Source organism: Oncorhynchus kisutch, linkage group LG10, assembly GCF_002021735.2.
Source record: "Oncorhynchus kisutch isolate 150728-3 linkage group LG10, Okis_V2, whole genome shotgun sequence".
Lineage (NCBI taxonomy): Eukaryota > Metazoa > Chordata > Actinopteri > Salmoniformes > Salmonidae > Oncorhynchus > Oncorhynchus kisutch.
In genome coordinates, this window is record NC_034183.2 from 14,083,140 (window position 1) to 14,096,170 (window position 13,031).

Genomic DNA, 13,031 nt, shown 5'->3' on the forward strand with positions numbered 1-13,031 from the left:
TTGAAACGCTACAGTAGACCTTCGCTTTAACATCTTCATACCCATTCAGCTAACAAATCTAAACCTATTGCTACTTCTCTAACCCATATACAATTGCGACAATGATACATACGGATGAAAGTGAACACGAATGCTTTCACAAAGTTAACGTGCACTACAGGTTAGTTCATGACAATGGCTCAATGCTTGATGCACACAATGGCTTAAATCTATGGGACTCTTAATGAGCGGAGACCAAAAAAGCCTATTGGCAAAACTGTGCTTCTATTGCACAGGCTTGAATGCAGATGGACTTTCTATGAATTCGTTTTCTTGTCTACGGTCTGGATGTGGACAGATATATGGGATATTATAAAGGATTTTCAAGGTTACACATCACAAAAGATTTGCGAGGGGCCCTGAGACTGTCTGAATGATTTGTCAATTACATTGACTGTATAAAGGGACATTAGACCATAAGTGGTCTGCTAAGGCAAAAAACATTTGGGTGCGATTTGGGATTAGGAAGAGATCTGCTGCCCTCTGCTGGAGACCAAGTGCTATAACCAATGGAGTTCTTCACATGATGTTACAATACACAATTGAGACAAAGGCATTTGCATGTTAATGTTAACGAATATAACACAAAACACGTAACAAAGAACACTGAAATGATGATGACTGTGGACTTGATCATGAAAATGTTGTAGAAAGCAGAAAGGCCATGACGGTGAATACACACACAGGATTTTAGTTGTCACAGAAAGGTGGTGTGTTAGGTGATATGTCTCCTAAATCCCAGAGTATTTCCTGTTCCATTGGCATCATGGGAGCTGTAGTTTTCCCCAATCCGACAGGCGCAGCACTGTGCCTTGCCTTGATGTACGGGGAGATGTTGCCCCCTTGTGGATGGTTCTTTACCTGCAACTGGCTCCTCCTCCTCAGAGTCTCTCTCTGTGCGCTCGGTGATAGTGAAGTCTGATGACGTCTCGTTGTCGTACAGGCTCTCGCCCTGCCCCGAGCCACTCTCCACCTCCCCACCTAGCGACCAGGGCGCCGCCGCGGTCACCCCAGATACTGTTGCTGTGCTGCCCGCTGTATCGTTGGTGACGGCACTGCCGTTCTCGCTCTCAAAGTAGAACGATGAGGAGAGTTCTTCTGTGTCGATGTTGGGAGTGGCGGTGGCTTCAGAGGTGAGTGAGGGGGTGAAGGTGGGGATGTAAGGGAGCGCGCCCTCCCCCGAGGCTGAACTCTGAACCCTGTCCCACTCCTCATCTAGCTCCTTCTGGGCTTCTCCAAACAGGGTCGAGCCAGAGGCACTACTGTCTACCGTCTGCAGTTCAGGGGGGAGGGTGGGTGTGAGGGGGGAGGCCGAGTAGGAAGAGGAGGGGGCCGAGGTTCGGAGGGCCGAGACCCAGTGGTCCTTGGAGCTGGACGGTGTGGCTGTAACAGAAACGAGCAGGTCACTATGGAAACCTGAGAGAGGAGGATGAGGAGGAACAGGGGGAGAGGAGAAGGAAGAGAAGAGAGGCTGACCTCCAGATGGGTTGGGGGAGCCTCCCAGAGATGAATGGAGGAGATGGTCTAAATCGCTACTGGAGGAATAGAGCGCTAGGCTAGCCGTCCCCCAGTCAGACATGGGCAGGGGGAGTTGAGGAGAGGCATGCAACCAGGAGGACGAGAAGCCATCCAGAGAGCAGGTACACAACGACTCCACGCCATCGCTAGCTACCGTGAATCCAACATCACCACCACCACCGACGACGACACCCACCAGACAAGACTCTACTACACGGCCTGTAGCGTAACTAGAGTCCCCCAGCCCACCAGATACAGAGCCAGTAAGGCCCGGGGTGGGCCCGAACAGAGAGAAGACACTAGAGAGAAGAGAAGGCTGCAGGGAGAGAGAGGTTGCAGGGAGAGGTCTGAAGGCTAGCTCAGTGGGGGAGTCAGGTAAGGTTTGAAGGGGGTGAGTGTCACTAAACATTGGTGGGTCACACGAGGCCACAGACGAAGAACCAGACAACATATCACCATCACCACTATCATCATCACCAAAACCATGAGAGACGACTGTCTCCCAACCATACAGGGGGTGTGAGGGGTGTGGGAGGAGAGACAGGGTGGGGGAGGTCGTGAGGTACGAGTCACCACTAGACAACAGTGCTGTAGCTGCATGCAGGGAGTCCAGAGCAGGAGGGGTCACAGACGACAGGGGTCTAGACGGGGGAGGGGCATGCAGGCAGGCGGTGGGGTCGTTGTTAGGGGTGGAGCCGGGGTTGCCAGGGGTCGATGTGTCACACACAGGGAGGGTGGAGGGGAGTGGCTCACCGTTGAACACCGGCTGCGTGGTCTGCAAGAGTGCCCCGGCGAAGGAGGAGGCAGTGGATGAAAACAAGGGCATGCTGGGACTTGTAGGCCATGGTGGTTCTCCCTGAGAGAGGGAGGAGGCGGAAGTGGCCATGGAAACACCGCTGCCTTTTCCGCTTGGGACGGTCACAGGATACGCCACCCCTCTGCCCTTCCCGGTCTTGGTTGATGAAGTGTTGATGACATCAGTGCGTGATTGCGGAGTGGTCACTGTAGTGGTATACTTCTGGGTTCTTCCCCTGCCTCTGCTGCCTGCTGAGACGGCACCCTCTGCTGGTGCTCTGGCTGTACTGCGATACCTCTCACTCTGCTCTGTGGAAGTCTGTGCTCGGTTGGGTTGAGTGGTCCTGGATGGAGTGCCTGGTGTGAGGGTTCTCCTCTGGACAAATGGGGTGGTGGTTCTGATAGCAGGCAAGGGGAGGCTGGGTGGGCCAGTGGTTGAAGTGGGCCTGGTTCTCGTAGTGCTTTGGGTTGTCCAGTCCATGTCATTGTCCAGTTCTTCACCTGGTTTAGCCCAGGGTCCATAGTCCTCCTGGTGGGGAAATACATTCAGAGTGCATGGGAAAATACTGAAGTCTTGTCAGGAGACACTGCTCCTCGTACTATATCCTACGTTTAAATGAATGCTTTTCTTGCAGTACGCTACTGACAGTATTATCACATTGCTTTATAAAATAAGCTACATTTATGCAATATTATACTTACTTCCCCTTCAAACTCAGTAGAATCTGGATAAGGTGTTACCTCTGAAAAGAATCACAGATGATAGTGTTAGAGACCGAGTCGTGGGATTTCATACTTAATAATGTACCTTCCCTACGAGCAAAGGACGTTGAAAATACATTACTGTACAGATGTAGGATCGTGATTTGAGCAGGGTGATCAATTAAGATCGTACATCTGTAAACATGTTCATACGAATATCAAAGACAGTGTGGCAATCGAAGATAACAGCCTAGACATTGTTATGTGTGATTTGTTTTTCTTCAATTTAGTTACAACTTTGACAATTACTAACAATGGCATTATAATCTAAGATATTGGTCCCATTGACAAACCCAACGACGTTGTAACAGACAAGCACTTTACTTGAAACGTACATCAAAATGTGACGGAGAAAATATCTATAAAGTATCTGCCAAAAACACACATTCAAACATTGTGAGCCAATACGTGAAAACCATTCTGATGAAAAACTGAAGAGGCTTGACAAAAATCTTCAGACGCTTGATATCCACTAAGGTCACATCTTTCAATGGGTCCACAGTATATGAAGCGAAAACTCATGCGATATAATATTAACCTATACTAGAAATCTTTGAGAATATGTTGCTGTCGGTGTAGATACCAGGTGAGGGAGAGAGAGAGAAACAGTGAGATAACAACATGAGGGAGATGTTCGGTTATATTGGGCAGAACTTCCGGGTCAGCACAAACTGAGTATTCACACACACACACACACACACACACACACACACACACACACACACACACACACACACACACACACACACACACACACACACACACACACACACACACACACACACACACACACACACACACACACACACCACACACACACACCATCTTACCTGGATTGGGCTAAATTACATATGGAGGCCTCAGGCCTGATCAGAATGGGTTTGTGAAGCATGAGGTGGGTTTATAAAGAGTTAAGTGGAAAGGGAAGGAATGAATGAATGAGTGCACAACCAGACCTCACAAAGGAGTTGTTTTGTCACCACAACTGTCACAGTGCATTCGGTCACACAATTGTATCAAGTCATTTGGATGAGTGTGTACAATTCATGCACATTGAAATATGATGCAGAGGATTTTTAGCAACAATAAATTAGTTTATTATCAACTTCAGCAGATATAGAGTTCCCATCATTTCATACAAATGACAAATGCTGCCCATAAGCAAAAATTCTCTCACTGTGACCGGAGGAAATGGAGCCATTTCAAAATGTTTTGTCGTTTGTGTGACATAGGACACATGGAATAACCTTTGATCTCAACCAAACAGATTGAGGGGGGTATTCCTCGCCTTAGAAATATAGAAAAGCACATTTTAAGTAAGTACATAGACAGAAGAGGACATGAAAAATAAACAGCTTTCACCCAGAGCCAGAACACACTACAAACAGCAGTAGAACATAGAGGAACTGGTGTATGTTGAAAGGAACAGGACTGGACAGAAAGAAGACCGAGAGTGGATGTCATACAGGGTTCATGATGTGCTGGGAAACAGAAGACCGAGAGTGGATGTCATACAGGGTTCATGATGTGCTGGGAAACAGAAGACCGAGAGTGGATGTCATAAAGGGTTCATGATGTGCTGGGAAACAGAAGTGTCTCTGGAAACCTGTTACAGTTTGGTAGGTGTGACATGTGGACACCAATCAGAATTTCAGAAACCACGACAGAACTATATCTTTACTTCCTCTGAATTCCTCAACACAATCCATTAATGCCTAGTTAATAAGTCTATCTGAGAAGCCTTCACAGCATATTCATTGCAAACTGACTGACTACCATTAAAGAGACACAATAAAGGGAACTGGTTTGCAAATGGTCAACCATCTAGGTTTGGTCTCTACTCTTCATGTAATCAGAATGCTACGTACGGTCTGTGTAGAGGTATTTGCGGTCACGGTTGTCAGTCTTACCGGGGTCTTCGAAGGGCATGTCGACGGACAGCTGCTCGCTCACGTGACCGTATAGACCGTTGGTGCACACGGCCACCACCTGCACCACATAGCTAGTATTGGCTATCAGGTCCTGCAGCATGGCCCCCTAGGGAACAACAGGGAGAGGAGAGTACAGGAGATTTAGGGTCATGGTGGTGGAGAAGGTGGTGGTGTTGGTGGAGGTGGTGAAGGTGGTGGTGGTGAAGGTAGAGGAGATGGTGGTGGTGGTGGAGAAGTTGGTGGTGGTGGAGAAGGTGGTGGAGGTGAAGGTGGTGGTAGAAGAAGTGAAGATGGTGGTGGAGGAGGAGGTGAAGGTGGTGGAGGTGGTTATAGCATCTGCTCTTGCATTCAATCACACTATGGTTCTTTAGTTTATTCATTTGTTTCTTCATTCATTCCTTCATTAATTTATTCATTCCTGCAAACCTTCTGAAATGTGATTGACCGGGTTTGGTCATCTGTGTGTGTTAGTCCACCACCACCACTTCATAAAGGATGCTCACCACATCCTGGTCGCCGTCAGTCAGGTATTGGAAGGTTGCAGAGTCCTCTCCTTGGGCCAGCCTGTAGGTGACTGAGTACTTCTCTATCCCGGCGTCGTACACCGCCCTCGGCCGCTCCCACATCACCAGCAGGCTGGTCAGGTTATGGGGGTCCGCCTGCACATTCTCCGGCTCTGAACTACAGACTGACAGAGAAAGAATGGAGAGAGAGAAATAGAGAGGGAGAGAGACAGAGAGACAGAGAGAAAGGGAGAGAGAGACAAGAGAAAAATAAATAAAAAATATTAGAATTAATATAGATGAATAAGAATCAAATATAAGAGAATCAGCCTCAACTGGGTGTTTGTCCTTCCTAATTGGTTCCATCACAGATTAGCGCTCCAGTACAAACGCAGATCACAGACACATTGAGTAGAATAGAATAGAATAGATTTATTTCATGTTTTTAATGATGGTGAGGGATTTCAGAAAGGGAGACTTACAGTTGTACAAACCCCATTTTCAACACAAGAGAAAAGCAAAGGAACAACAGAGTCTTTTCCTAACTATTCGCAAAACAAATCACAACAAAAGCACAAAAATAATTGCCATTTCTATTTTGTTGCGAAAAGCATCTCACTCTGGTAAACAAATGGTATGTCCAATAACAACAGGGAAGCAAGATACATTTCACACCTATTCATGTACATTATATCATATTCAATGCACTCTATCCATTTTTCAAAGACGCTTGAAAAGTCCTCTGTGAAAGTGAGGAGGCAGCCACAGACTCTGAGCAGGTAACCTAGCAACTACCTAGTCTAAAAAAACAGAGACTAATATCAATGCGGACATGACACATTAAGTAGTGAGAGACAGAAAGAGAGAGGGTCTGTCCCTGGCTTAGCATATTAGCCTGGTGCCTAAGCATCCACAACAATTATATTCTCCCTTTAAAGGTTAGAATTGATTTAACCTTTATTTAACTAGGTAAGTCAGTTAACAATGTGTTCTTATTTACAATGACGGTCTACTTGTAAAGCCCCCGCGTGAGAGTCTGGGTATGATTAAGGAGGCACACAAACATGCTGTCTGAATATTAATGCCTGCCAGGCTTCCAGCATCCATGTGCTAGTTAAAGTCCTGATTATGTTGAAAACACACATCAAACTACTGCAATCACTTCTTTAGTAGGGTAAGGGACGCCCAAAATAGGGCACGGTAGTGGTGACAGGCAGGCAGGTTACCAGTGCTTGCCTCCTATGATCATTTTAATAGGCCACCAACAGTGTCATCAAATATATTTTGGACATTTGATATTGGTGTGTTGCTATTTGCTGTTCAGATTTTAATATTCTATGAAAATGTAGGCATGCTAGTAGATGCCCATAGATTTCCAGTCATTGCGCTAATGCCAGTGAGCATTGGCTCGCAAAACTACCTCTAACTTCCTTCATACTGGGCACAGAGACATACATCATCAAGACCATGATTAGTTGAATCGGGTGTTAGTACCAAGAACCAGGAGTGAATACAAGAGATTCATTCTGTAGTTAGAGCTCATGATCTCCAGGAGTGACAAGAGTCATCGTTTTGCTAGGGACAATCTACTTTACGATTTTCCCTCTTACTACCTACCCTCTTACTATCTCTGACTTTGCTACTTTGAGGAAAAATGTACTTACTATGACTGTGAAATGTGGTTGCCCCATAGCTATCTTAAGATTAACGCACTAACTGTAACTCGCTCTGGATAGGAGAGCTGGTGTAACTGAGTCAGGTTTGTAGGCCTCCTTGCTCACACACGCTTTTCAGTTCTGCCCACAAATGTTCTATAGGATTGAGGCCAGAGTTTTGTGATGGCCACTCCAATACCTTGACTTTGTCGTTCTTAAGCCATTTTGACAGAACTTTGGAAGTATGCTTGGGGAAGTATGCTTTGGAAGACCCATTTGCGACCAAGCTTTAACTTCCTGATGTCTTGAGATGTTGCTTCAATATATACACATAATTTTCCTGCCTCATGATGCCATCTATTTTGTGAAGTGCACCAGTCTCTCCTGCAGCAAAGCACCCCCACAACATGATGCTGCCACCCCCGTGCTTCAAGGTTGGGATGATGTTCTTCGGCTTGCAAGCCTCCCCATTTTTCCTCCAAACATAACAATGGTCATCATGGCCAAACAGTTCTATTTTTGTTTCATCAGACCAGAGGACATTTCTCCAAAAAGTACGATCTATGTTCCCTTGTGCAGCTGCAAACCGTAGTCTGGCTTTTTTTTATGATGGTTTTGGAGCAGTGGCTTCCTTGCTGAGCTGCCTTTCAGGTTATGTCGATATATAACTTGTTTTACTGTGGATATAGATACTTTTGTACCTGCTTTCCCCAGCATCTTCACAAGGTCCTTTGCTGCTGTTCTGGGATTGATTTGCACTTTTCGCACCAAAGTACATTTATCTCTAGGAGACAGAACAAGTCTCCTTCCTGAGTGGTATGACGGCTGCGTGGTCCCACGATGTTTATACTTGCATACTATTGTTTGTACAGATGAACGTGGTACCTTCAGGCGTGGAAATTGCTTCCAAAGATGAACCAGACTTGTGGATGTTTACAATTTGTTTTCTGAGGTCTTGGCTGATTTCTTTTGATTTTCACATGATGTCAAGCAAAGAGGCACGGAGTTTGAAGGTAGGCTTTGAAATACATCCACAGGTACACCTCCAATTGATTCAAATTATGTCAATTAGCTTATCAGAAAATTCTAAAGCCATGACATAATTTTCTGGTATTTTCCAAGTTGTTTAAAGGCACAGTCAACTTAGTGTATGTAAACTTCTGACCCACTGGAATTGTGATACAGTGAATTATAAGTGAAATAATCTGTCTGTAAACAATTGTTGGAAAAATGACTTGTGTCATGCACAAAGCAGACAACCGACTTGGCAAAACTATAGTTTGTTTACAAGAAATGTGTGGAGTGGTTGAAAAACAAGTTTTAATGACTCCAACCTAAGTGTATGTAAACTTCCCGACTTCAACTGTACATACTGGGAGTGAGGACCGCCTCTGACAGACAGACAGACAGACAGGTATGTACTGGGAGTGAGGACCTCCTCTGACAGACAGACAGACAGGTACGTATTCGGAGTGAGAACCTCCTCTGACAGACAGACAGACAGGTATGTACTGGGAGTGACAACCTCCTCTGACAGACAGACAGACAGACAGGTACGTATTGGGAGTGAGGACCTCCTCTGACAGACAGACAGGTATGTACAGGGAGTGAGGACCTCCTCTGACAGACAGACAGACAGACAGACAGGTACGTATTGGGAGTGAGAACCTCCTCTGACAGACAGCCAGGTACGTATTGGGAGTGAGAACCTCCTCTGACAGACAGCCAGACAGACAGGTACGTATTGGGAGTGAGAACCTCCTCTGACAAACAGGTACATATAGGGAGTGAGGACCTCCTCTGACAGACAGAAAGACAGACAGGTATGTACTGGGAGTGAGAACCTCCTCTGACAGACAGACAGACATACAGGTACGTATTGGAAGTGAGAACCTCCTCTGACTGACAGACAGACAGACAGACGCGTACTGGGAGGGAGAACCTCCACAGACAGACAGACAGACAGACAGACAGACAGACAGACAGACAGACAGACAGACAGACAGACAGACAGACAGACAGACAGACAGACAGACAGACAGACAGACAGACAGGTATGTACAGGGAGTGAGGACCTCCTCTGACAGACAGACAGACAGACGCGTACTGGGAGGGAGAACCTCCACAGACAGACAGACAGACACGTATTGGGAGTGAGAACCTCCTCTGACAGACAGACAGACAGACAGACAGGTACGTATAGGGAGTGAGAACTTCCTCTGAAAGACAGACAGACAGACAGACAGGTACGTACAGGGAGTGAGGACCTCCTCTGACAGACAAGACAGACAGACAGACAGACAGACAGGTACGTATTGGAAGTGAGAACCTCCTCTGACAGACAGACAGACAGACGCGTACTGGGAGGGAGAACCTCCACAGACAGACAGACAGACAGACAGGTACGTATTGGGAGTGAGAACCTCTGACAGACAGACAGGTAAATACTGGGAGTGAGGACCTCCTCTGACAGACAGACAGACAGACAGGTACGTACAGGGAGTGAGGACCTCCTCTGACAGACAGACAGGTATGTATTGGGAGTGAGGACCTCCTATGACAGACAGAAAGACAGACAGGTACATACTGGGAGTGAGAACCTCCTCTGACAGACAAGACAGACAGACAGACAGACATGTACGTATTGGAAGTGAGAACCTCCTCTGACAGACAGACAGACAGACGTGTACTGGGAGGGAGAACCTCCACAGACAGACAGACAGACAGACAGGTGCGTATTGGGAGTGAGGACCTCCTCTGACAGACAGACAGACAGACAGGTACGTATTGGGAGTGAGGACCTCCTCTGACAGACAGACAGGTACGTATTGTGAGTGAGGACCTCCTCTGACAGACAGACAGGTACGTACTGGGAGTGAGGACCTCCTCCGTGCCGGTATAGGAGGAGAAGACCTGTCCCATGAACTGCTGCTGCTGCTCCCTGAAGTTGTTCTGCAGGTAGTCCATCAACATCACATAGCCTGCCTGCTGCATGGTCATCACCTCACAGAACATCTCCAGCTACAACACAACCAACACCTTCATCAACACATTATTACACATTAGTGCTTGTTATTGCATGGTGATTTCACATTGTGTCCTTGGGCACAATGCCACACAAGGAGAGACCACATAAAGATCATTGGGAAATGATGGTTGTATTACTATTCTCATTATTCACATAGACCTAAACAACTGGTTCAAACAGTATTCAGTCCTCTCACACCCTACCACACACACACACGTGCTACACACAAGCATGCATGTATATCATATACACGTCTTGTACAGTCTATTGTGTAACACTATATATACAGTGCATTCAGAAAGTATTCAGACCTCTTCCCCTTTTCCACATTTAGATCAATTACAGCCTTATTCTAAAATGGATTAAATAAAACATGTTCCTCATCAATCTACATGAAATACCCCATAATGACACAGCGAAAACAGTTTTTTTAAACATTTTTTCAAATATATTAAAATGTTTAAACAGATTAAAACAGACACTTATTTACACAAGTATTCAGATCCTTTACTATGAGACTCGAAATTGAGTTTATATTGATTATCCTTGAGATGTTTCTACAACTTGATTGGAGTTCACCTGTGGTAAATTCAATTGATTGGACATGATTTGGAAAGGCACACACCTGGTCACACCTCATAGCCTGGTTCCTCTCTAGGTTTCTTCCTAGGTTCTGGCATTTCTAGGGAGTTTTTCCTAGCCACCGTGCTTCTACATCTGCATTGCTTTCTGGTTGGGGTTTTAGGCTGGGTTTCTGTACAGCACTTTGTGACATTAGCTGATGTAAGAAGGGGTTTATAAATACATTTGATTTGATCAAATGGGTGAGAGAGAGTGTGTGTGTGTGTGTGTGTGTGTGTGTGTGTGTGTGTGTGTGTGTGTGTGTGTGTGTGTGTGTGTGTGTGTGTGTGTGTGTGTGTGTGTGTGTGTGTGTGTGTGTGTGTATTTCCTGAAGCCCTTAGGGTATTTGTGATTGACAGGTGTTACCTGAGGTGTACACAAGCAAAAAATATAGACAGAGGCCTTCACTCCGCTTAAAATGAAACACATGGTACTGACACACACACCACCCACACACACACACACACACACACATTTGATACCTTATCAAAAAGGGTCTCACACACACACACACACACAAAGAAACAGACACACAGAGCTACAACCAATTATGAATAGCGACTTGAAGGAGCATATGTTAAGCTCCCACCCAACCCATTCATACTATAAAAAAACAACTGTCATCTGACAGTGGACAAATAGGGAGATGAGGAGGCGCCCAGCACTCTCCCGCTCCCTTTCTCTTCTGTACTAACAAAAACAATATTTCCACACACACTCTCTGCTTTTATTCACACACATACACACACACACACACACACACACACACACACACACACACACACACACACACACACACACACACACACACACACACACACACACACACACACACACACACCTGCGTGTCGGAGATGGCCACAGTGTTCTTGAAGACAATCCACTCCACGGTATCAGTGCAGGGTGGGGTGGTGAGGGAGCCATTGTAGGTGAAGTACTTATCTGTTGAGTTGGGCAGGAGGCCACGGAGAGAGAAGGGACCCACCATCCCACTCTTACCTTGAGAAAAGGAGGGTAGAGGAGAAAAGAGGGGGACATGTGTAAGATGAAAATGCACGGAAGGCTAAATAAAGTAGTGAGAGAGAAAGAGAGGATAGACGACATAAACATCAAATGTTCATTATCATGACACAGTGAGATAGTGGGTGTACGACTGTGGGGTAAAGTGGCACTTGACTTTAAATCTGTACAAAGAAGTTTGTACAACTAGCTTTCATAAGAGCTTGACATTACCCACAACAATGAGCTGATGCACTGAAGTCCTCTGTAACGCCTACTTGCATGACAAGCTTCAACTGCCATTAGCATGAATTACTACACTTAAGCCATAAGGCACGAGGAGGTGTGGTATATGGCCAATATACCACAGCTCAGGGCTGTTCTAACGCACGATGCAACGCGGTGTGCGTGGATACAGCCCTTAACTGTGCTATATCGGCCATATACCACAAATCCTGAGGTGCCTTATTATATAAACTGGTTACAAAGGTAATTAGAACAGTAAAAATAAATGTTTTGTCATACCTTTCCGCCAATCAGCATTCAGGACTCGAACAACCCAGTTTCTAATAGCCCAGGCTATGCAGACTTTAAATTAGTACTGTGCAGTAATACATCTATAATGAAACGCAAACTAGGGGCTTATAGCTACGCTTGGATAAGGTGGCTTTGTGTTTGGTTAACTTAGTGTGGCGCCCCAGGTGGTGTGGCCGGGGAATGCCACTATTTGGGGAGTCAGCCACACACCACAACCAGCAGATTAGGGTGCAGCAAGCTAGGTTGCAGTGCCACGCCCTGCACCTGAAGCCACTCCGCGTCGTTAAGGTGTCCGCATACATAGGTTCGGTTTGTTCTTAGCAGAACTCGACTAGTCGAAGTGAACATCTCGTTTCACATAGTCCCTAAAGACCCTTGCTTGAAAAACTAGAAAAAAGCTGCAATATTAATGTTGTTTGTTCCTCTTGAGATGCCATATCAACAACATACCCAGTAACACTTCCTCAACATAGTTTGAATCAAAGTTAAATCAAGGAATCTGTCATTAATTTTGACATTTTTGCCAAGGAGGTCTTAGGTAGTGCAATTTTAAATTAACTAAGATGTTTGGTGCAGCATTTTTCAAGGGAAAAAATGTGCATGAAAAGTAGTTGTCTAGTTGAAAGACAAACTCTTCATTGAA

General features: G+C 45.8%; 1 protein-coding gene across 4 annotated transcripts in view; it reads right to left on the reverse strand.

Annotated features, from left to right (window-relative positions):
• LOC109897783 (receptor-type tyrosine-protein phosphatase zeta) overlaps positions 1 to 13,031 on the reverse strand; it is a 99,689-nt gene that overhangs the window by 19,927 nt on the left and 66,731 nt on the right. For 2 of the 4 annotated variants that reach the window (XM_020492347.2, XM_020492346.2), the window contains exons 7-13: positions 11,694 to 11,851; positions 10,074 to 10,224; positions 5,549 to 5,733; positions 5,025 to 5,151; positions 3,055 to 3,095; positions 2,311 to 2,881; positions 901 to 1,422 (exon numbers count right to left, since the gene is read on the reverse strand). In XM_020492347.2, coding sequence (XP_020347936.1) covers positions 901 to 1,422; positions 2,311 to 2,881; positions 3,055 to 3,095; positions 5,025 to 5,151; positions 5,549 to 5,733; positions 10,074 to 10,224; positions 11,694 to 11,851 — 1,755 coding nt within the window. The remainder of the gene's footprint in view (positions 1 to 900; positions 1,423 to 2,310; positions 2,882 to 3,054; positions 3,096 to 5,024; positions 5,152 to 5,548; positions 5,734 to 10,073; positions 10,225 to 11,693; positions 11,852 to 13,031) is intronic. The other 2 variants (XM_020492350.2, XM_031833162.1) reach the window with 1 other exon arrangement.